Raw genomic sequence first — 24,521 nt, 5'->3', positions numbered from 1 at the left:
CTTCCAATGTTGATATTAGATCCGTGCTTTAGGTGACCTAGGTTTCCTCCTTGGTGAAGGGCAGTGGGGCTGAAAGCCATCAGTGTTTCCTCTGAACCTCCTCATTTCTTTCTCACTCAGAGATTGGCAGTGGGGGAACCGATTGGGTGCCTCTTCTTCTTCCCCTGTGCCTGCCTTACCCACCCCTTTACTGGGTTTGATTTTGCTTTCACCCACCATTGAGCTGCTTTTGGGTAACCAAGAGGAGGAGTGGGAAGAGGAAGAGAGATGAAGCCAGAGTTAGAGGGAACTGCTGATGGGAAAGCCTTTGGGTAGGAAGGGAAAGGAAGAAATGGAGAAAGGGAGGTCTGGAAGGAGGGGGAGAACTGCCTGAGTAGAACAGGAAGGGGGGGCTAACAGTTGTGGAAGATAGAATACTGCTGTAGCTCCCCCTCAACATAACCCCTCCCTCATTATGAATCTGCCTGCAGTCACAAAGGCCATCGCTAGGAGATGCCATTTGTTTAGCTTGCCCCCAACAGAGGCAGGGGCAGAAGTGTTTAGTACTGGGAAGGAGAAGGGGGCACACAGCTCCCTTCGGGTCCACCACCGCTCCTACAAAGCCATTGTCAAGGTAATTTGGGGGCCCCCCTCAGGAACAGGTACAGATTGTACACAGCCGCAGACTATGTCCCCTTTGCTTGCGCCTTGGCACTTAAGTCCATTGGGGACTTTGCTCCTCTAGTTTTTTGTTACTGTGTCGGTCCAAGTTTTAGGTTTACCTTAAAGGAATGAGAAGTTCTAGGAGTTTGGGGGGCTATGGTTCAGAGGCAGGGTGTCCAAATCCCTGCCAGGTCCCCTGCTGTGCTCTTTGGGAAGTAAGCGGCACTTTTCGGGATCTCATTTCCCTGTGGTACCCCATAAAAGGGATAACCCCGATGGTTCCTCGGGCCCTTCCCACCTCTGCTAGTCTACACTTTCCTAGTCCGGGGCTTCAGGTCCAAATCCAGTTTATCCGATGGTATCGTTAAATCTCTTTCTTAGGCTGCTTAGTTTTTCTTCTTTCTCAAGGTAAGGTCTGGGGGCCTGGGGGAGATTATTTTACTGTGAACCTGATCCCTTCCATCTCACTTCCTTCTCACTTTAACAAATTGGCAGTGGAGGAACTGATTGGGTCCCTCCTCTTCTTCCTCTGGTCCTGCCTGACCAGTCCTTTATTCGGTTTGATTTTGATTTCACCCACCATAGAGCCTGGGACCCAATTTCCCTGCCCCCCTTGCTGAGGCTTTTGGGTAACTAGGAGGAGATGAAGCCCGAGTCAGGGAACTTTGGTTGAGGAGGGGTATTTCAGTAGGGAGGACAGGAAGAAGAGAGAAAAGTTCTGGAGGGAGAGCTGCCTTAATAGTCTGGTGGGCGGTGCTAAGAGTTCTGGAGGCTAGAACCCTGCTGTGGCTCCCCCTCAATGTAACCCCTCCCTTGTTATGTCACTGCCTGCAGTCACAAAGGCCGTCACTAGGAGGCGCCGTTTGTTTACCTTGCCCCCACCAGAGCCAGGGGCAGAAGTGTTTAGTACTGGGAGGGAGAAGGGGGCGCACAGCTTCCTCCGGGTCCACCACCTCTCCTACAAAGCCATTGTCAAGGTAATTTGGGGTCCCCCCTCAGCAACCTGACAGGGAGGCCTGACAGATTGCACACAGGTGCAGACTCTGTCCCTTCAGCTTGCAACTCGAATTCCCTGCCACCCAGGGCTTTTCCTCTCTGGTTTTTCTTCAGCCCCAGAGGTGGTCCAAAGTCCTAGGTTCGCCTTAAAGTTTAACTTAAAATTTATTGGAGTTTGGGGGCTATGGTTCAGAGGCAGGGTGTCCAAATCCCCACCAAACCCCCTGCTGTTCTCTTTAGGAAGTAAGCGGCACTTTTCGGGATCTCATTTCCCTGTGGTACCCCATAAAAGGGATAACCCCGAAGGTTCCTCAGACCCTTCCCACCTCTGCTAGTCTATACTTTCCTAGTCCGGGGTTTCAGGTCCAAATCCAGTTTATGCAATGGTATCGCTAGATCCATTCCTTACAGTACTGTTTTCCTTCTTTCTCAAGGGCAGGGGGCCTGGGGGACATCAGTGTTTCCTCTGAACCTGCCCCCTTCCATCTCACTTCTCCCTTTGACAGACTGGCAGAGGGGGAACTGTTGGGTCCCTGCCCTTCTGCCCCTGTGTGACCGATTTTCCTTGCCCCCTTGCCAAGGCTTTTGGGTAACAGGAGGAAGGAAGAAATAGATAAGCCAGAGTCAGATGGAACTTTGGTGGGGGCGGGGAGGGGGGCGTTTTAGTAGGGAGCAAAGGAAATGGAGAGAAGGGGAGAAAGAACTGCCTGAGTAGAGGGGGTGGGCGGGGCTAACAGTTCTGGAGGATAGAACACTGATGTAGCTCCGCCTCAACGTCACGCCTCCCCACGTTCTGTCCCTGCCTGCAGTCACAAAGGCCGTCGCTAGGAGGCGCCGTTTGTTTAGCTTGCCCCCAACAGAGCCAGGGGCAGAACTGCTTGGTGCTGGGAGGGAGAAGGGGGCGCACAGCTCCTTCCGGGTCCACCACCGCTCCTACAAAGCCATTGTCAAGGTAATTTGGGGGCCCCCCTCAGGAACAGGTACAGATTGTACACAGCCACAGACTATGTCCCCTTTGCTTGCGCCTTGGCACTTAAGTCCATTGGGGACTTTGCTCCTCTAGTTTTTTGTTACTGTGTCGGTCCAAGTTTTAGGTTTACCTTAAAGGAATGAGAAGTTCTAGGAGTTTGGGGGGCTATGGTTCAGAGGCAGGGTGTCCAAATCCCTGCCAGGTCCCCTGCTGTGCTCTTTGGGAAGTAAGCGGCACTTTTCGGGATCTCATTTCCCTGTGGTACCCCATAAAAGGGATAACCCCGATGGTTCCTCAGGCCCTTCCCACTTCTGCTAGTCTACACTTTGCTAGTCCGGGGTTTCAGGTCCAAATCCAGTTTATGCAATGGTATCACTAGATCCATTCCTTACAGTACTAAGTTTTCCTTCTTTCTCAAGGGCAGGGGGCCTGGGGGACATCAGTGTTTCCTCTGAACCTGCCCCCTTCCATCTCACTTCTTCCTTTGACAGACTGGCAGAGGGGGAGCTGATTGGGTCCCTGCCCTTCTGCCCCTGTGCAACCCATTTTCCTTGCCCCCTTGCCAAGGCTTTTGGGTAACAGGAGGAGGAAGGAAGAAATAGATAAGCCACAGTCAGATGGAACTTTGGTGGGGGCGGGGGGGGGCGTTTTAGTAGGGAGCAAAGGAAATGGAGAGAAGGGGAGAAAACTGCCTGAGTAGAGGAGGTGGGCGGGGCTAACAGTTCTGGAGGACAGAACACTGATGTAGCTCCGCCTCAACGTCACCCCTCCCCACATTCTGTCGCTGCCTGCAGTCACAAAGGCCGTCGCTAGGAGGCGCCGTTTGTTTAGCTTGCCCCCAACAGAGCCAGGGGCAGAACTGCTTGGTGCTGGGAGGGAGAAGGGGGCGCACAGCTCCTTCCGGGTCCACCACCGCTCCTAAAAAGCCATTGTCAAGGTAATTTGGGGGCCCCCCTCAGGAACAGGTACAGATTGTACACAGCCACAGACTATGTCCCCTTTGCTTGCGCCTTGGCACTTAAGTCCATTGGGGACTTTGCTCCTCTAGTTTTTTGTTACTGTGTCGGTCCAAGTCTTAGGTTTACCTTAAAGGAATGAGAAGTTCTAGGAGTTTGGGGGGCTATGGTTCAGAGGCAGGGTGTCCAAATCCCTGCCAGGTCCCCTGCTGTGCTCTTTGGGAAGTAACCGGCACTTTTTGGGATCTCATTTCCCTGTGGTACCCCATAAAAGGGATAACCCCGATGGTTCCTCGGGCCCTTCCCACCTCTGCTAGTCTACACTTTGCTAGTCCGGGGTTTCAGGTCCAAATCCAGTTTATGCAACGGTATCGCTAGATCCGTTCCTTAGGCTTCCTAGTTTTTCTTCTTTCTCAAGGGCAGGGGACCTGGGGGACATCACTCTTAGGCCTGAACCTTCTCCTCGCCCTGTCACTTTGACAGACTGGCAGTGGGGAACTGATTGGGCCCCTGCTCTTCTTCCCCGGGCCCTGCCTGACCCCACCTTTACTGGGGGTGGCTTTGCTTTCACCCCCCATAGCGCCTGGGACCCGGTTTCCCTGGCAGCTGGCAGAGGAAGGGCTGGCTTTTGGGTACCCAGAGGGAGGAGGAGAGAGAGGGATGGAGAAATCCAAGTCAGAGGGAACCTGTAGGGGAGGGGGAGGAGCAGTGTTGAGTATGGGAGGAGAAGAGGAGGGATGGGAGGGAAGGAGGGGGAGGGGCAGTAGAATGAGATGGGAGAGAACTGCCTGAGTAGAGGAGGTGGGCGGGACTAACAGTTCTGGAGGATAGAACTCTGCAGTAGCCCCGCCTCAACGTCACCCCTCCCCACGTTCTGTGGCTGCCTGCAGTCACAAAGGCCGTCGCTAGGAGGCGCCGTTTGTTTAGCTTGCCCCCAACAGAGCCAGGGGCAGAACTGTTTGGTGTTGGGAGGGAGAAGGGAGGGTCGCAGCTCTTCCCCCCCATCATTGCTCTCAGAGAGCCATTGTTGAGGTAATTAGGGGCTCCCCTCAGGATCCTGAAAGGGAGGCCAGACAAGTTCCAAACACTCGCACCTTCAGCTGGCACCTTCCACTCCCTTCCAAGGGTCTAAATCCCAGCTTGGGCCTCCTGCTGTGCCCTTGAGAAAGTCACTACTGTTTTTTTAGGGCTTTATTTGCCTTCAACCCAATAAAAGGGATAACTGTGATCTCTTCTGAGGACTGTTCCTCCTCTGCTTATTCTGTAGGTTTGTGACATAGGGGACTGGGGTTCAAACAGCAACTCTTGCAATGGTATCATTAGGTATCTCCCTTAGGCCACCTTGGTTTCCTCCTCTGACAAAGTTGGTGTAGAGGACAGTTGTCTGTAGTACTCTACAACAGAGGCCGGGGGTCCAAATCCCAACACAGCCTCCCACTGTGCTCTTGAGTAAGCAACTAGCATTTTTCCAGGACCTCCCTTTCCTCTTAACACCCCATAAAAGGGATAAACCCAATGGCTTCTAAAGACTTTCCCACCTCTGCTAGTCTACAAGTTGATGGGAAAGGGCCTCAGGTTCAAATCCCAGTTTGATCAACTGTGCATCCCTCAAACTGTCAAATCAGGAGGTTGGCCCAGAGCATAGTATTTGTAGTTAGTTATGTGGTTCTTTAATACAGAAGCTGGGGATCCAAATCCCAGAATAGCTGCCTCCTGTACTCTTCAGTAAGCAACTGATGCTTTGCAGGGCCTCTTTTCCGACTTGCAACCCATGAAAAGCATAATTCAGATGGATTTATAAAACCTTCAGCCACTACTAGTTTATAGGCTGGTGGGATAGAGGACTTGGGTTAAATTCCCAATTCTTCTGATGGTATCATTTGGTACACCCCTTAGGCTACCTAGGTATCATTCTGTGTCAAATCAGGAGGTTGGCATAGAGGTTTTGTAGTTTGTACTTCCATAGTTCAGAGGGTCCAATTGTCACCCTAGCCCCCTCCTGTGCTCCTCAGTAAGTAATTGATGCTTTCCATGGCATCATGGTGGTCTTGTACCACATAAATGGGGTAATTTCAGTGGCTTCCGAGGGCCTTCCCACCTCTGCTAGTCTAATGTTTGGTGGTAGAATATACTGGGGTTTGAGTTCCAGTTTTTCCAATAGTATCATTACATATGTACCTTAGATTGACTAGGTTTTCTCCTCTATCAATTCAGCAGGTTGACCTAGAGGAGAGATAATGTATTCTGAACCTCTGTAGTACAGAGAGCAAGGGTCCGAATCCCAGCCCAGGCCTCCTGCGGTGCAATTGGAGTAAGTAACTGGCCCTTTTCAGGGCCATATTTCCCTCTTTTATACAATAAAAGGGATAACTCCGATGGGTTCTGAAGGCCTTCCAACCTCTGCCACTACAAATTGGTGGTTTGGAGGCCTTGGAGTTAAATCCCAGTTCTTCCAGTGGTATCATTAGGTACATCCCTTAGGTTACCTAGTTTTCCTCCTCTGTCAAATAGGGAGGTTGGCGTAGAGGACAGTTTTTGTAGTCTTTAGTTCTGTAATACAGAGCCTGGGGGGTCCAAATCCCAGCATAGCCTCCTTCTATGCTCTTCAATAAGCAACTGGTATTGTTCAGGGCCTCTTTTCTGACTTATTTCCCATGAAAGGGATATCCCGGTGGGTGGTTAGGACCTTCAACCACTGCTAGTCTATGAGCTCATGGTACAGAGCGCTAGTGTTCAAGTCCCAATTGTTCAAATACCATCATTAAATCTGTCCCTTAGGCTTCCTTGGTTTCCTGCACTATCAAATCAGGAGGCTGGCCAAGATGATGAGATTTTGTACTATGTAGTTCTGTAGCACAGAGACCGAGTCCCAGCCCCAGCCTCCTGCTGTGCTCTTGAGTAAGTAACTGCTGCTTTTCAGGGCCTCATTTTCCCCTTGTACTCATAAAAGGGATAAAACACAAAGGCTTCTGTGGCCTTTGCAACCACTGCCAGTCTACAGATTAGTGGTACAGAGGCCTCGTATTCCAATCCAAATAACTTCCAGTAGTATCAGTAGGTACTTCCCTTGGGTAACCTAGGTATCCTCCTCTCTCAAATGGGGAGGCTTGACTAGAGAACATTTTTGTAGGCTAGTTCTGTAATAAAGAGGCCAGGGGTCCCAATCCCAGCCCTAGGCCTCATGCTGTGCTCTTTGAGTAAATCAGTAGTACTGCCTTTTCAGGGGCTCATTTCCCTCTTGTATCCCATAAAAGGGATAGCCCCGAAGGCTTCTGTGGCTCTTCCATTATCTGCCAGTCTACAGATTGGTGGTTTAGGGCACTCGTTATTTCAAATCCAAGTTCTTCCAAAAGTATCATTAGGTAGGTACCTTAGGTGACCTAGGTTTCCTCCTCTGTCAAATCAGGAGGTTGGTGGAGAGGGCAGTTTTTGTGGTCTGTAGTGCTGTACAGAGGCCGGCATCTAAATCCCTCCAGAGCTTCCTATCATGCCCTTTGGGAAATAAGTTCCTGCTTTTGAAACCTTCATTTCCCTCTTGTACCCCATAAAAACCCTTGGTAGTCTAAAAGTTTGTTGTACACAGATTTTGGCTTCAAATAAATCCCAATTTATACACTGGCATCATTAGGAATGTCCTTTGGGCTACCTTGGTTTCCTGCCCTGTCGAATCAGGAGGTTGGCCTAGAGGAGAGTTTTTGTAGTCTGTAGCTTTGTAAAACACGGGGGGGGGTCCAAATCCTTGTCCAGCCACCTGAGCAATTTAGTGACTAATTGACGCTTTTCAGAGCCTCATTTCCTTCTTAAACCCAATAAAAGGGATAACTAGAAGGCTTCTGAGGGCCTTCCTCAGGTTTTGTAGTTGGTATTACTGTAGTACACAGCCCAAGGGCCCGAATCCCAGGGATTGGGCCTCCTCCTGTGCTCTTGAATAAGTAACAGCTACTTTTCAGGGGCTCATTTTCCTCTCCTACCCCATAAAAGTTGTAAAACCCAAAGGCTTCTGTGGCTTTTCCAACCTCTGTCAGTCTACAGATTGTTGATACAGAGGCCTCAAATTCAAATCACAGTACTTCCAGTACACCAATAGGTACATCCCTTAGGTTTCCTCCTCTCTCAAATAGGGAGTTTTGTCTAGAGGACCACTTTTCTAGGATAGTTCTGTAATAGAGAGGCCGGGGGTCTGAATCTCAGCCCACCCTTTTCCTGTGCTCTTGAGTAAATCAGTACCATTTTTCAGAGCCTCATTTCCATCCTTGATCCCATAAAAGGGATAACCCAGATGGCTTTACTCGGCCTTCCAAACTCTGCCAATCTACAGACTGCTGGTACAAAAGTCTCACTGAAATCCCAATACTTGCAAAGGTATCATTAGGTGGATTCCTTAGGTTTCCTAGGTTTTCTCCTCTGTCAAATCAGGAGGTTGGCACAGAGGACAGTTTTTTTGTAGTCTACAATTCAGTAGTTCACAGAGGGTCCAATTTCCACCCTAGCTTCTGGCTCTGTTCTTTCCCTCCCATAACCAATAAAAGGGAAAACCCTGAGAGCTTCTGAGGGCTTTTCCACCTCTGCTAGTCCTAAGTTTGTGATATGGGGGACTGGGGTTCAAATCCCAGTTGTCCCAATATAATCATTATATGTCTCCTTTAAAGGACCCAAAGGAAACTTTTTGTAGTCTGTAGTTGTGTAGTACAGAGGCCGGGGTACCCAATGCCAGCCAGGAACTCCTGCTGTGCTCTTCAGTAACTGCCACATTTCAGGGGCCCACTTCCCTCTTGTACCCCATCAGAGGGATAACCCCACTGGCTTCCAAGGACCTTCCCTCCTCTGCTTAGCTACACTGTGGTGGGGTAGGGGAGTGAGGTTGAAAATCCCAGCTTCTCCAAGGGTGTCATTAAGTCCTTCCTTTAGGCTAGCCAGGTTTCCTCCTCTGCCAAGGGCAGTGGGTGTAGGAGCCATCATGTTTCATCTGAACCTTTTCCCCTCTTCCTGACTTGGAAGAGTGGGCAATGGGGGTTAGCAGCCATCACTGTTGGCTCTGGATCATCCCTCATCCTCTATTATGTTTAGTAGGGGCCATCAGCCTCAGCTCTGGATCTTCCCCCAACTTCTCTTGTTTGTTAGAGAGCAGTGAGGGCTGAGTGTCATTGTTACTCCTGAAGGTCCTTCCCTCATTGTCACTTTGTGGGGTGTGCAGTGGGGATAGCGGCCACCACGCTTAAATTTGACCCTTCTCGCTTCCCTGTCACCCTTCTTGGTGGGCAGTGTGGGTAGCGGCCATCACTCTTAGCCCTGAACCTTCTCCTCGCCCTGTTACTTTGACAGACTGCCAGTGGGGAACTGATTGGGCCCCTGCTCTTCTTCCCCGGGCCCTGCCTGACCCCCACCTTTACTGGGTGGCTTTGCTTTCACCCCCCATAGCGCCTGGGACCCGGTTTCCCTGGCAGCTGGCCGAGGAAGGGCTGGCTTTTGGGTACCCAGGGGGAGGAGGAAGATGGAGAGGAAGAAATGGAGAAAAGGAGGTGTAGAGGGAGGGAGAGGGAGAACTGCCAGAGTAGAGGAGGTGGGCGGGGCTAAGAGTTCTGGAGGATAGAACTCTGCAGTAGCCCCGCCTCAACGTCACCCCTCCCCACGTTCTATCCCTGCCTGCAGTCACAAAGGCCCTCACTAGGAGGCGCCGTTTGTTTAGCTTGCCCCCAAGAGAGCCAGGGGCAGAAGTGTTTAGTACTGGGAGGGAGAAGGGGGCGCTCAGCTCCCTCCGGGTCCACCGCCGCTCCTACAAAGCCATAGTCAAGGTAATTTGGGGGCCCCCCTCAGCAACCCGACAGGGAGGCCTGACATTGTACACAGGTGCAGACTCTGTCCCTTCAGCTTGCAACTCGAATCCTGCCACTGGGGCTTTTCCACTTTAGTTTTCCTCCGCTCCAGTGTTGGTCTCAAGTTTTTGGTTCGCCTCAAAGGACTCATAAGTTCTAGGAGTTTGGGGGTTCCGAGGCAGGTTGCCCAAATCCCCACCAATCCCCCTGCTGTGCTCTTTGGGAAGTAACCGGCACTTTTCGGGATCTCATTTCCCTGTGGTACCCCATAAAAGGGATGACCCCGATAGTTCCTCGGGCCCTTCCCACCTCTGCTAGTCTACAGTTTGTTTCAGGGGCTTCAGGTCCAAATCCAGTTTATCCAATGGTATCGTTAGATCCATTCCTTAGTCTTCCTAGTTTTCCTCCTTTCTCAAGGCTACAGGGGCAGGGAGCTTGGGTGAAGGGGAGGGGAAACATCACTGTTTCCTCTGAACCCATTCCCGTCCTCCTAACTTCTTTCTCACTCTGAAAGATTGGCAGGTGGAAACTGATTGGTCCCTGTTCTTCTTCCCCGGGCCCTGCCTGACCCCCACCTTTACTGGGGGTGGCTTTGCTTTTACCCCCCATAGCGTCTGGGACCCGGTTTCCCTGGCAGCTGGCCAAGGAAGGACTGGCTTTGGGTACCCAGGGGGAGGAGGAAGATGGAGAGGAAGAAATGGAGAGAGAAAAGGAGGTGTAGAGGGAGGGAGAGGGAGAACTGCCTGAGTAGAGGAGGTGGGCGGGGCTAACAGTTCTGGAGGATAGAACTGCAGTAGCTCCGCCTCAACGTCACCCCTCCCCACGTTCTGTCCCTGCCTGCAGTCACAAAGGCCGTCGCTAGGAGGCGCCGTTTGTTTAGCTTGCCCCCAACAGAGCCAGGGGCAGAAAGGCTTGGTGCTGGGAGGGAGAAGGGGGCGCACAGCTCCTTCCGGGTCCACCACCGCTCCTACAAAGCCATTGTCAAGGTAATTTGGGGGCCCCCCTCAGGAACAGGTCCAGATTGTACACAGCCGCAGACTGTCTCTTCAGCTTGCAACTCGAATCCTGCCACTGGGGCTTTTCCACTTTAGTTTTCCTCCGCTCCAGTGTTGGTCTCAAGTTTTTGGTTCGCCTCAAAGGACTCATAAGTTCTAGGAGTTTGGGGGTTCCGAGGCAGGTTGCCCAAATCCCCACCAATCCCCCTGCTGTGCTCTTTAGGAAGTAACCAGCACTTTTCGGGATCTCATTTCCCTGTGGTACCCCATAAAAAGCATAACCCCGATGGTTCCTCAGACCCTTCCCACCTCTGCTAGTCTACAGTTTGTTTCAGGGGCTTCAGGTCCAAATCCATTTTATCCAATGGTATCGCTAGATTCATTCCTTACAGTACTAAGTTTTCCTTCTTTCTCAAGGGCAGGGGGCCTGGGGGCCATCACTCTTAGGCCTGAACCTTCTCCTCGCCCTGTCACTTTCAGACTGGCAGTGGGGAACTGATTGGGCCCCTGCTCTTCTTCCCCGGGCCCTGCCTGACCCCACCTTTACTGGGGTTGGCTTTGCTTTCACCCCCCATAGCGCCTGGGACCCAGTTTCCCTGGCAGCTGACCCAGGAAGGAGCTGGCTTTTGGGTACCCCAGGGCAGGAGGAAGAAGGACGGAAAACCCGAGTTAGAGGGAACCTGTAGTGGAGGGGGGCAGGGGGGAGTGAGTGTTCTATAGGGGAGGCAAACAGGGATGGAGGGAAGGAGGGGGAGGGGTAATGGAATGAGGTGGGGAACTGCCTGAGTAGTTGAGGTGGGCGGGGCTAACAGTTCTGGAGGACAGAACACTGATGTAGCTCCGCCTCAACATAACCCCTCCCCACGTTCTGTCCCTGCCTGCAGTCACAAAGGCCGTCACTAGGAGGCGCCGTTTGTTTAGCTTGCCCCCAACAGAGCCAGGGGCAGAACTGCTTGGTGTGCTGGGAGGGAGAAGGGGGCGCACAGCTCCTTCCGGGTCCACCACCGCTCCTAAAAAGCCATTGTCAAGGTAATTTGGGGGCCCCCCTCAGGAACGGGTAGAGATTGTACACAGCCACAGACTATGTCCCTTTTGCTTGCGCGTTGGCACTTAAGTCCATTGGGGACTTTGCTCCTCTAGTTTTTTGTTACTGTGTCGGTCCAAGTCTTAGGTTTACCTTAAAGGAATGAGAAGTTCTAGGAGTTTGGGGGGCTATGGTTCAGAGGCAGGGTGTCCAAATCCCTGCCAGGTCCCCTGCTGTGCTCTTTGGGAAGTAAGTGGCACTTTTCGGGATCTCATTTCCCTGTGGTACCCCATAAAAGGGATAACCCCGATGGTTCCTCGGGCCCTTCCCACCTCTGCTAGTCTATACTTTGCTAGTCCGGGGTTTCAGGTCCAAATCCAGTTTATACAATGGTATCGCTAGATCCATTCCTTACAGTACTAAGTTTTCCTTCTTTCTCAAGGGCAGGGGGCCTGGGGGACATCACTGTTTCCTCTGAACCTTCCCCCTTCCATCTCACTTCTCCCTTTGACAGACTGGCAGAGGGGGAGCTGATTGGGTCCCTGCCCTTCTGCCCCTGTGTGACCGATTTTCCTTGCCCCCTTGCCAAGGCTTTTGGGTAACAGGAGGAGGAAGGAAGAAATAGATAAGCCAGAGTCAGATGGAACTTTGGTGGGGGCGGGGGGGGGGCGTTTTTGTAGGGAGCAAAGGAAATGGAGAGAAGGGGAGAAAGAACTGCCTGAGTAGAGGTGGGCGGGGCTTACAGTTCTGGAGGATAGAACTCTGCAGTAGCCCCGCCTCAACATAACCCCTCCCCACGTTCTGTCCCTGCCTGCAGTCACAAAGGCCGTCGCTAGGAGGCGCCGTTTGTTTAGCTTGCCCCCAACAGAGCCAGGGGCAGAACTGCTTGGTGCTGGGAGGGAGAAGGGGGCGCACAGCTCCCTCCGGGTCCACCACCGCTCCTACAAAGCCATTGTCAAGGTAATTTGGGGGCCCCCCTCAGCAACCCGACAAGGAGACCCCATAATTTGTACAGTACGCATTCTCTGTCCCTTCAGCTTGGGCCTTTGCATTCTCTTTGGAGGGGATTTTCTCATCAGTACCAGTGTTGATCCAAAGTTCTAAGTTCGTCTTAAAGGCCTTAAAATTTCTAGAAGTTTTGGATCCTTAGGTTCAGAAGCCATGAGTCCAAATCCCAGCCCACCATCTGCTGTGCTCTTGAGTAATTATTTGGAGCTTTTTCAAGCCCTTATTTACCTCTTGAATACCCCATGAAAAGGAATAATCCCCATGTCTTCTGAGAAACTTTCTACCTGTGCCAGTTTATGTATTGGTGGTATAAAGGCCTCATTTTCAAATCCCAGTTCTTCCCATAGTATCATTGGCTTCCTTTCTTAGTGTACCTAGACTTCCTCATTTATCAAATCAGGAGGTTTGCCTAGAGAGATTTTGTAGTGTTTAGTTCAGTACTATGGAATCCACAGAAGGTCCAAATCCTAGCCCAGCCTCCTCCTGTGCTCTTGGGCAGGTGACTGGTGCATTTTAAGAACCCTCTTCCTCTTGTACCCAATCAGAAGAATATCCCAGCTAGCTTTACAGACTTTCCCACCTCTGCTTAGTCTATAGGGAGTGGGGTTCAAATCCCAGTTCTTCCAATGGCATTATTTGTAGGTCCTATAGGCTACCTATGTTTCCTCTGTCAAATCAGGAGGTTGGCCTAGAAGACAGTTTTTGGAATAGTCTTTTGTTCTATAGTACAGATGGGTGGAAATCCCAGTCCGCTGTCCTAAGTAACTGATGCTTTTCAGGACCTCATTTCCTTCTTGTACACAAGAAAACAGATAACCTCTCTGGCTCTGAGGCCCTTCCCACATCTGTTAGTCTACTATTTGTGGTACAGGTGACTTGGGGTCAAATCCCATTTCTTCCGAAGGTATTGTTTGGTATGTCCTTTAGGTTTCCTAGGTTTCCTCCTCTTGTCAAATCAGCATTTGAACCTGGAGGAGAGGACAGTATTTGTATTCTGTATTTTTGTAGTACAGAGGCTGGGGGTTTAAATCCCAGCCCAGCTACTTACTGGCTAACTTTAAGTTAGTCACTCTTTGAACTCTGTAAAGTCTCCTTTGCAAAATTGGGACTGGGAGGGGGGAAGAGAAGAGGTGCTAAAAGCCTTCTAAAGGCCCTCTCAGCTCTATTACTTTGTGATTCTGTGGTACAAATAACTTGAGATGGCTTTCCATTGATACATAACTTGTCTCTGTAAATTAAGCATTAGTCTGGATTCCTTGTAGATCCTACCTAGTGTGTGATTCTGATGTACAGGAGATATGATTTCAGATCTGAGTTCTACTTAATGCCTTGTTTGAACTTGAATAAATCACCAAACCTCAGTGTAACCCCTTTGTAAACTGGGTGGTTGGGGCATGGAGCAGGGATGGCACAGATGATTTGTAAGAAACCTCCCAGATCTATTAATGATTCAGTGATTTCGAATTTGCATTAAATCTTAGCTTGATCATTCTCTACTTCACCTTGGGTAAATCATGTAACCTCTCATAACAGGATTAGTTTCCTCCTCTAGAACAGGATCAGGTTGCTTCTACAAAATCTCTACATCCCTTCTAGTTCTTTCATTCTAGGATCCTGCGAAAAAATATTTGTGTAGTCTCACAGGTGGTTTTATGAACCAGTACTGCCACTATTGTATCTTAAAACAAAAATTCATATAGGTCTGACAACTTGTAATTACTAATAGGGGTTGAGATGAACGGCTGAAACAGGCACACAGCTAGCTTTTCAGGATAGTACGTTAGTAAGGGGGATAGGTATTTGGGGTATGTTGCTTTCTAGCAGAAGAGCCTCATAAATATGATCTTTAAGAATAGTTGGAGGAGCTCAAGACTCATGGTCCTTGGTACTTCTTGGGAGCTTTGGGGAATACATTAGCCTCATTTGAGCAGGTTTTCAATTTCTTCCTGGGCTGTCATCAGAATCAAATCAGACAGTTTCTATAAGTACCAACTTAGAGCCCTTGAAATGATACTACATTATTTATTCTAACCACCTATTTAATAGTATTTATTTATATAGTATATAGCATATATTTAATATATTATACTTAGTTAATATATATGTTTAGTATAAATTAATATATTCAATTTAAGTATTTATATTTATCCCAAATATGTTTTTACCCTATCCATGTGAATTTAAATGTACTCTAGTAGAAGTGCACATTCATTCTTATAAGTACTTATTCTGGCAACTGGTCCTGATATTAGAAACTCTATGAAGCAGAAACATCATTTTCTGTGTTGTGTACATGCTCCCACTTTAACCCAACCATGTCATATATTGAAGCTGTTCAGTAACTGCAATGTTGTTTAATGGTGATAAATGCTCCTTAGATTTAAAGGGAAAAAAAAGAAAAAAGAAAACAGAAGATACCATTCTTGGCCACAAGATGGTGGCATTATTATGTGTTAGCTACTCAAATCTCCCTACTCATTAAAAAACAAAAACAAAAACAAAAAACTAAAGTTGAGTCTTCTATGCAGTGACATATATTCAGTTCTCTAGGCCTAAAGCTGAAAACTAAAGTTGAGACTACTCTGAAGTGACTTTCATATATATTCTCATTTCTCTGGACCCTAAAGCTGAACTCTGGTAATATCATGTCATTGAAGTAGAAGTTAGTGGCTAATTTGGCTGCAGAACACTAAGGAGCTTGAGATATGGATGCGAGCTAGTCTAGTTACTGACAGTCTACTAATTCTAGCTTCCATTTCAAGGGAAATGTTTCATTTCTTAGGTAACAATCCTTTTTACCTAAAGTGCTATCTATTCATAAGACTGTCTTGTTAATATTTCAGTCTCAGATCTCATACATGCAAAGCTGAGGATATGAATATACCCTTCAATCTGGGGAATATTGTAGTAAATAGAAGAAAATAAGCCTATTTTCATATAACCACATTAAATTACTGTATCTCCTGATTATTGATTTTTGTGGTTGATACTTCATCTAGAATATTAAAAACAAAATTCAGTATCACATTGATATTTTCTCATAGAGCTCCAGAACTTAGCAGAACCCAATTTGGGAAGAAGTTTATATGAGAAAATGTTTGGTTTGATTTCTAAATCTTACTCCTTTTCAGTCTCATTTTCCACAATAGTTATCATAACTAAAGATAAGATTTTTGTGTAAAATAGATGGTTATTGAATATAAACCAAGAACATATTCTAAAAACTATTGCTTCAAAAGTTTGTTATTCCTCTTCCTGCAGCTCTATCAGATTTAGCCACCACCAGGTAGGTACCACTTGTATGGGGCTGTTTGCTAAGGGGCTGAAGAGGTGGCCTGGGCCTAAACAGATGAAATCACAGCCCGTTGTGATACTGAAACATGGCTCCCAATACTGCTGACTTCAAGCCTGAAGCTACTGGGCCCAGAATCTGGTATCTTGAATTGTGATTTGAATTTGATTCCATTAAGTGAATACTAACATCATGAAAACTAGACAGCTCTCACCCCAGCTTTAAAATCAAGTATGTTTTTTTGGTAAAATCGTGAGCCAGGGTGGTGAGACCAAGGTCTGTGGGATGATCTTCCATATTTACCCTGGGTATATATATATATATATCTTGTATGTATTTTAATAGTTTGTATGCTGTTCCCCTCCCTGCCCCCCTCTCCCCCATTCGACTGTGAGCTGCTTAGAGAGGGACCTTGTTTTTGCCCTTTTTGGTATCATCCTAAGCTTAGCCTAGTGCCCACCACACAGTAAATATTTCATAAAGACTTACTGACTGACTGACCACTTGACACTGTTCAAAGAAACCTAACTTTTGAGTGTGTTGCATATTGATACTTGGGAAAAACTCTAACACACGTTTCTGCAAATACCTAGTGAGGAATGTAGGCTGAACCTTTCCTTCTGTTAAAAATGTCAATTACAACCTAATTCCATGCTTTTTCTTAACGAGGATCCAAGGAAATTGACAGGAAGCTGTTCTCAAAAGGGTCTTGGAGACCACTATGATGATTTGGCTAATTTTAAGATTTTGGCCATTTTACTTTCATTAATTTTTCATCACCTAAGCCAATTTTTTTTGCCCCTTACAAACTTTTCCTTTAACTCAAATAAATCAGATATTATAAGGAAAGTTTCATTGTTGAGAATTGATTATACATGTAAACCACCAGCAACAAACCAATTTCCCTTCCTCTCTTTACTTAAATTTGAACTGACTGTATGTGATTAAGCCCTAGAGATACAAAGAAAAAAATGCTAACAATCTCTGTGCTCGAACTTTAACCTGTTACTGAGAGAAGCTATATCCATAAAGATTGCACAAAGCAAACAGAAGTATATTAAGAGAGGGAAGCATTTAAGGAAGTGCTCATTGAAAGCAATCAGGGATGCCCAGAAATTAGAATAAGGGCATCAATTCCAGGAATGAGGAAGAGCCCAGGCAAATGTATTCAGAATCTGGAATGTGGCATGTCAGTTCACAAGCCTTTAGTGCCTGGCAGGTATTGCCATGAGTGATAGGCACAGAAACCTGCCCTCAAAGAGCTCACATTCTAACGGGGGAGACAATGGACACATACATTGGAATATACAAAACTGTAACCCTGGTGGGGGAGGCGTCAGATTCTGGTAGAACCAGGAAACGGCCCCATTGTTAAATGAGTCTTGAAGGAAACTTGGGATACTAAGAGGTAGAGGAGGAGGTGCATTCCCAGGCTAGCTCATACAAGGGTATGGAGATGGGAAATGAAGTGTCTTCTGTGAGGGAGAACTGTAAGCCAATGTTGCTGGGTAAAGTATAGGGAGGGAGAAGCAAAGTGAAAGAAAACTAGAAAGGAAAGGGATCAGGTTTTAGAGCTTTAAATGCCCAACATACATTATTAGATGCTGGTCATAAGCATCATTAGCATTTGAACTGGGGAAGGTGTAACATGAGACCCTTTTGGTGGCTGTCTAGCAGATAGATTAGTGTGGGGCGGGTCATGGGCTGGCAGCTATTTTGATGGTCTATGCCAGCAATGATGTCCTGGCCGGGAAGTTCGGGGGGGGGGGAGGGGGAAGAAGGGTGGAGAGAGATGAGTTGAAGAGGAGTCCCATACCCAAAATGGTCTAAAGGCCAAAATTAACATATGGTTCCTAATTGAACATGGAGATTAAGTACAAGTCAGGAGTCAAGGATGATTTAGGTTCTAAACTTGGGTGACTAGAAGGATGATGGTGGCCTCAACAATTATGGAGGTGTTCAGAATTGTGGGTTTAAGAGGAAGATAACAAGGAACAAGCATGTAGGCCATTTTGGTTGCAAAGGGGAGTGTATGAAGACTTAAGATGAAGTCAACCTAGAATGATAGACTGGAGTGCTGATCCAAATTCACTTCTCTTGGAGTCCCACTTGTGTGATTTTTCTACAGTGTAACACTGTCTTCTTTCTTTGATTATGATAGTCAGAAAACACAATCAGTTATCCCTACTGGTCATGCTTTTTAATAGAGTTGGAGAGGACCAGGAAGGTTGTCTAGTTTTACCCATTTTTGAATACACATCTTCTGTAAAATACCCATTAACTAGCTTCTGCTTGGAGATCTCCAATGAAATAGCATCCAGTGCCTCCTAAGGGACCTCATTCCACTCTTTATTCTAGTTCTTAGAAAGACTATATTTGCCTCTTTACAGTCTGCCTTCTGGGATCAAGCAGAAATCTAGTCCCTTTCCATATGGTAGACCTTCAGATATTTGGAGTCAGCTATCATGTCTTTTCCAAATAGGAAAGATTTTGGATGATTTTGATGTCTTTTCAATATTTAAGTGACACCAAAGTCATGAAGTAAACCATAACAATCTCCCTGGAGATCCCCTGTCTTGTCCCAGAGAGAACACCGACTTTGGGATCAGATTCCAGCCCTGTTATACCTGTTTGACCTTGGGCAAGTTATACAAGCTGGACCTCTGGACCTTAGTTATCAAACGAAGGGGTTGGGCTAGATGTTCAGTCTCACGCCTTCCAACTTGACCTTTGGGAGATAGACCTTTAGAGGCCAAATAATGAAGGGTGCTGTAGGAACAAATAAGTACATTTAGAGAAAAGCAATGTATTGTAAATTCAAAATGAGGGAAAATGCTCTTAACAAAATATGGCAGATAAGAATTGATTAATCCACCAATAGAATCTGAATCAGCAACACAGTTCTTGTAGCTTTGAAGTTATCTTATCATCACATATGTATATCGGGAAATCTGAGTAATAGTGTACTATGACATAACTGTCAGGACAGCTGATAATGGGCAATGTGCCCCACCTACACTAGTTGAGCTCTGATTGAAGTACCATATTCTGCACAGTTGGCAGACAGGGCTAAGAGGTTTTTAAATATCAGGCATTTAATGGGGAAAGGGAAAAAGGAATGTTAGCAAATTGTGTTCAAGCACAGAACAAGTTAAGGTAGTAAACATATGGTTCCTACATTCCCTAAAGACAGAACTATACCTTATGAGACTTCATAGATTTTTCTCAGTTGGAAGGAAAGTCAGAGTTCAACTAAGCTAGTCTGAACAAGCTGAGCTGAACAAGAGTTCCTCTCAAAAACTTCCTCATCCATTAGTCCATCAGCCTTTGCTTGAAGATCTCTAGGAATAGGAAACCTACTACTTTTCTTCTTGGACTGCCAAAGAGAGACACTCCTACTGAGCTTTGAAGTTCACTAAAACCCCTTTTTTCATAGACTGCTGGCTTAGCCATTCTTAACCCATCTTGCACTTGTCCAGTTAGCTTTTATAACTTAAGGGAAAGAAAGACTTTACATTGATCCAAGTTTCATCTACACTGATAATCAGTGATTTCTTCAAGCTTATCAAAATTTGATTGCAGACTTTTGGATGACAAATAACTGTTTTCTGCACATTTGACATGCATCAATATGTCTTTAATTCAAATCATTGATAAAAAATATTTAGCATTAAGTTCAAGGACAGATCTCTGGAGCACTCTTATTAGACACTACCTTCCAAGTTCATATCAGAACATTACTAATTGTTTATTTGGTTTTGGCAGTCCATCCAGTTGGAAAAGAAAAAACAAGGAAAATAAGAGTTGAACAGCTCCATACTTCCCTATATCAGGTTTCCTAGCCCTGTCCTTTCCTAAGTAGACTTGCCATTCTTTGATCTGTTTCTAAATTGTTAAAGTTTTTTGTTTTGCTTTTTCCCTGTCAGCCTCTGCTCATCTTGAGCTTTAGCAAACCTATACTTCAAGAATTTTGTCCTGCTAGAAGATTCATTGTGTTAGCTGCCCTTGCATCTTTAGTCCATACCTTTTCAAACTCTTTAGTTGCTTGATGAGTTCCCTGAGTAGCCTCATTGGCCTCTGTAGATAATGTCCTTTTTCTTATCAAAATAAGACCTTTTGGGACCTGCTCATCCCTCCTAAGTGACTTTCACTTCAGTGTGTGTTCATGGGATCCTATCTACCTTTTCTCTGAATGCTTTGAAATCTGTCCTTCTCAAATCTCAGGTGCTTAAGGGGTTATTCCCAGCTTTCCTATCCTCTATCAGAAATGGTTTCCATCATGTCACCTCCGCAACCAGTTCCTTTGCGTTGGGCTCCTCTTGGGTCATGCTGATGCTAAATTCAGTCATTATCAAGTTCTGGACTCGAGTTATGACACCAGCATCAAATAACTGTCAGAATAACTTTTTGTGTGAATATATTCAGATAAATCTAAAGTCAAATGCTTTGCCCTTATATTTTCTTGTGAAAATTATCTATGAATCACAAATATTTGACTGGTCTAAAAAGGTGCAATAATGTAATAGTGCTTTATGGGCTAAATATCTTTATGATATTTAGCTGCTAACTGAGGTTATCTTTGTTACTTTTAATTTTCAAGCAATTTTCTTTAGGGAAGTCATAGCTGGTTCTATCTGTCTCATCTTCCCTTTTTTACCTCTTTTACTTTTAAGCAGTTTTGCAATATGAAGATGCGAAGAGTTCACCACTGGATGGACCTCGTGCTGTCACCACTTATGAGTCCGTAACAGAGCATCCACGGCCTCAGGTGGCCACTATGGAATCCGATAGTGGCGGTGTCTCGCATCCTGTGCCAGCTCCAGGATCCCAGCCACCAGCAGAGAAGTCCAGGACATCCTCTTATCAGTTGCCTGATGTGGAAACACTCGGCAGCTGTGTTAACTGTAACAGTTGTCCTGCTTCTCTAAATCCAACTCTAACTGAACCATCACCATCGTTAGAAAAGTCCTTATCGCTCCCATTACTGCGTATCACAGAAACGGCTAGTACCTATGTCACTCACACTGTTGGGCCAACTTCCGAATTCAGGTCATCACTGAATAAGATGACATTACCACCTCAGCTGGCCACCATAGAAACAGATGGCAGCTCTCCTGCTCACCTTGCTACATCAGCTTATGCATCTGGACCACCAGTGAAGCCACAGATACCCTCTCATCAGTTGCCTGATGTGGAAACACTCGGCAGCTGTGCTACTAACTATAATAGCTGTCCTGCTTCTCCAGACCTGACTCCAGTAAGTGAGTCATTATCCTCCCTAGAGAAGTCCACATTGCTACCGGCTCAACTGCCCATCACAGAAACAGCTAGCACCTCTGCCACTCATCCTGCTGGGCCAAGTCCTGGATTCAGGCCATTGATGGAGAAGCTGACAAAGTTGCTACCTCAGCTACCCCCCACAGAAACAGACAGAAGCTGCCCTACTCACTTTGCTACATCATCTTGTGAGTCATGGTCACCAATGGAGAAGACTCCATTTTCATATAGTGTGCCAACCATGGAGATCTATAACAGCAGCTTTGTTTCTCCCGGGCTTGATGCATCCCCTTCTGGGTCCCAGGTACTGAAGGAGTCGTCAATGCTATTCCCACCTCAGATTTCTACTGAGGAATCACGTGACAGTTTTGCCACGTGCAATATCTGTCCTTCTTCCTGTCTTGATAAACTTACAGGTGAGCCTCAACCATTGCTGAACAACCTGAGGCCACCTCTTTCTCAATCATCCACCATAAAAAAATCTAATCGTCACACAATCTGGATTAATCCTCCCTCTCTGGGCTTGGCTATGGCCACCCCTGAGTCCCAGCAACCATCAAGGAACCTGATGTCATCACCATCTTCATTATCCACTGTGAGAAAACCTAGCAGTCATACCACCCAGAACATCAGCCCTGTTCCATCTGGCCTAGCCATGCCCACCACCGAGCTCCAGAGCTCACTTAAGAACGTGATAATACCATCTCCATTGTCCACCGTGAGAAAAACTTGCAGCTTCAACCTCTGTACCATCAGATCTGCCTCTGAATCGCAAGCGTCAACCAACCTGGTTTCACCATCTACCAGAGAAACATTGAGCAGCCATGCCACTTGTAACATCAGTCCTTCCCCTCTGGGCCCAACCAACAACATCGGTACAAAAGGGCAGGAAGAAGGCAACCTCCGGGTTTTGAGTGGCCCTGTGGCAAGCCAGGAGTACCAGGCCCAGAACTCCTGGGGCAAAGAACCACCTCTCTGTTTCACGATTAAAACCGACGCAGTGGGAGCGATATTAGGGCGAAGAGGATGCAAGATCAAGAAGCTGCAAGAATCCTCACGTTCTAAAATACAGGTCATCAAAGGAGAACGTGAGGCAGAAGTGAGGATCTATGGCAGCTTAGAGAACCAGCAATCAGCTAAATCAACAATTGAGGAAATAATCGTGAAAACAGAGAGGTTTTCAAAGGAGGAAGCACAAGGGAGTGACACCATGAAAATGTGTCATGATGAAACGGGCCCAGAAAGGAGGGTACCTGTGATTGATTGGGACGCAATCAGACAGAGTCACCTCCAATATGTACGAACCAAGTGGGAAGGCCTTCCTCCAATTAAGAAAGACTTCTATTTGGAATCTGCTAGGACCAAGTCAATGTCACAAGCAGAAGTAGATAAGTGGCGAAAAGAAGAAAATAATATAATATGTGAGGACCTTAAAAAAGATGAAAAACGAAATATTCCATACCCTGTTTGCAAATTTGAAGATGCATTCGAGTATTATCCTGAAGTTATGAATAACATGAAGAAAGTAGGTTTTACCAGACCTACACCAATTCAATCTCAGGCATGGCCAATAATATTAAAAGGAATCGACCTAATTGGCATTGCCCAGACAGGTACTGGGAAGACATTAGCATACCTAATGCCAGGTTTTATCCATCTTGATCTCCAGCCAGTAGCCCGAGAGAAAAGGGGTGGTCCTGGAATGTTAGTCCTCACACCAACAAGAGAATTAGCTATTCAAATCGAAAGCGAATGTAAAAAATACACATATAAGGAGATGACAAGTATTTGTATATATGGCAGCAGCGACAGAAGAGATCAAATTGAGCGTATTAGCAAAGGTGTGGATATTGTCATCGCCACCCCTGGCAGGCTCAGTGATCTTCAGTCGCATGATTTCATCACGCTTAACAGTATAACCTACTTGGTTCTAGATGAGGCAGATAAGATGCTAGACATGGGCTTCGAGTCTCAAATCTTGAAAATTTTATCAGATATACGGCCAGATAGACAGACGATAATGATCAGTGCCACGTGGCCTGATGCCGTTCGTCGTCTTTCTCAGAAGTATTTGAAAGATCCGATGATCGTTTATGTTGGTACCTTGGATTTGGCTGCAGTAAACACCGTGAAACAAAAAATAATCATAACTACAGAACAAGAGAAACGAGGCTTAGTTCATTCCTTTATTGACTCGATGAAACCCGAAGATAAAGTCATTATTTTTGTTGATAGAAAACTTATTGCTGATGATATATCCAGTGACTTGAGCATCCGGGGCATACCTGTGCAGTCACTACATGGTAGCAGAGAACAGAATGACCGGGAACAAGCATTAAATGAATTTAAAGAAGGGGTAGTGAAAATCTTAATAGCAACAGATCTGGCATCCCGTGGTCTTGATATATTGGACATCACCCATGTTTATAATTTTGATTTTCCTCAAAACATCGAAGCGTATATCCACAGGATCGGACGTACGGGACGAGCTGGAAAATCGGGAGAAGCAATCACCTTACTCACTAAAAACGACTGGAAAATTGCTGAGGAGTTAATTAACATCTTATATCGGGCTAACCAAGAAGTCCCCCCAGAGCTTGCTTTAATGGCTAGACAATATCGACAACACAGGCATCGAAAGAGGGAGGAAAAAAAGTTAGTCAGATATTATAAGGCAAGAAACGCTAATACTTAACATAAAAGTTTAATAGAATCAAAACAAAAACAGGAGAAGCAATCACCTTATTCACTAAAAAATGATTGGAAAATTGCTGAGGAGTTAACATCTTATATCTGGCTAACCAAGAAGTCCCCCCAGAGCTTGCTTTAATGGCTAGACAATATCAACAACACAGGCATCGAAAGAGGGAGGAAAAAAAGTTAAGCCAGATATTATAAGGCAAGAAACACTAATACTTAAGCTTTTAAAGCTTCTTGATGTTCATGTCAATAAAAATCAAAACACTGAAAAACCCACTGAGTCTGACATCCTCTTTTGTCCTGGTAATCATAAAACTGTAAGATTGTATGGGATTGGGGGTTGGGAAGGGTGTTTAAGAAAGTGGAAAGAAAAACACATCTGTCCCTGGAAATTCCAGTGCTTCAGTGGTCTGTCCTATGTGTGTGAAAGTGGAAAGGGGACTGATCCTAGGAGTTCAGATTGAATTTAAGCTCATCTCCCTGTACTGAGTTGACCCTGTGAGAATGTTGTTGAAGTAACTGCAGTATTACATGTAATTAAGAAAAGTAAAACCTAAAGCAAGGACTTCATACTATCCATTAGATGTACACAATTCCTCTTAATTAGATAAGGGAAGGAGCTTGCTCGAATAGACAAGGAATTAAAAATCTTTTATACTTTATTAACACTCCATCTGATAAGACTGCTATTAAATACCATAAAAACTTGCAATAACAAAACTGCCCTCCTGTGGTGGTCCTTGAATCATTCCATTGAATATCTCATCAAATAGATGATCTGTTACAGTGCCTTCTTTCATTCTCTACCTCTTAAAATACAGAACTCACTGCCAAATCAGGAAAATCCC

The 24,521-nt window shown here is 46.2% G+C and overlaps 1 protein-coding gene across 10 annotated transcripts; it reads left to right on the top strand.

The window, feature by feature from the left end:
* Window positions 1–579: 579 nt before the first annotated feature.
* Window positions 580–23,949, top strand: LOC141548477 (putative ATP-dependent RNA helicase DDX53). 10 transcript variants are annotated; one of them, XM_074277389.1, is made up of 3 exons: window positions 580–613; window positions 5,779–5,875; window positions 20,373–23,949. In XM_074277389.1, exon 3 carries the CDS (start codon window positions 20,474–20,476, stop codon window positions 23,666–23,668), a length of 3,195 nt encoding a protein of 1,064 aa, XP_074133490.1. In that variant the 5' UTR covers window positions 580–613; window positions 5,779–5,875; window positions 20,373–20,473; the 3' UTR covers window positions 23,669–23,949. The 10 variants fall into 10 exon arrangements, with proteins under 10 accessions (XP_074133490.1, XP_074133487.1, XP_074133492.1 ...); XM_074277386.1 differs by lacking the exon at window positions 580–613 and adding an exon at window positions 2,522–2,590; XM_074277391.1 differs by lacking the exon at window positions 580–613 and adding an exon at window positions 2,522–2,590 and having other exon boundaries at window positions 20,370–23,949.
* Window positions 23,950–24,521: the final 572 nt, after the last annotated feature.

Source organism: Sminthopsis crassicaudata, chromosome X, assembly GCF_048593235.1.
Source record: "Sminthopsis crassicaudata isolate SCR6 chromosome X, ASM4859323v1, whole genome shotgun sequence".
Taxonomy (NCBI): domain Eukaryota; kingdom Metazoa; phylum Chordata; class Mammalia; order Dasyuromorphia; family Dasyuridae; genus Sminthopsis; species Sminthopsis crassicaudata.
Note: the sequence above shows the minus strand (reverse complement) of the source record. Positions and strands in the feature narration are given on the sequence as shown.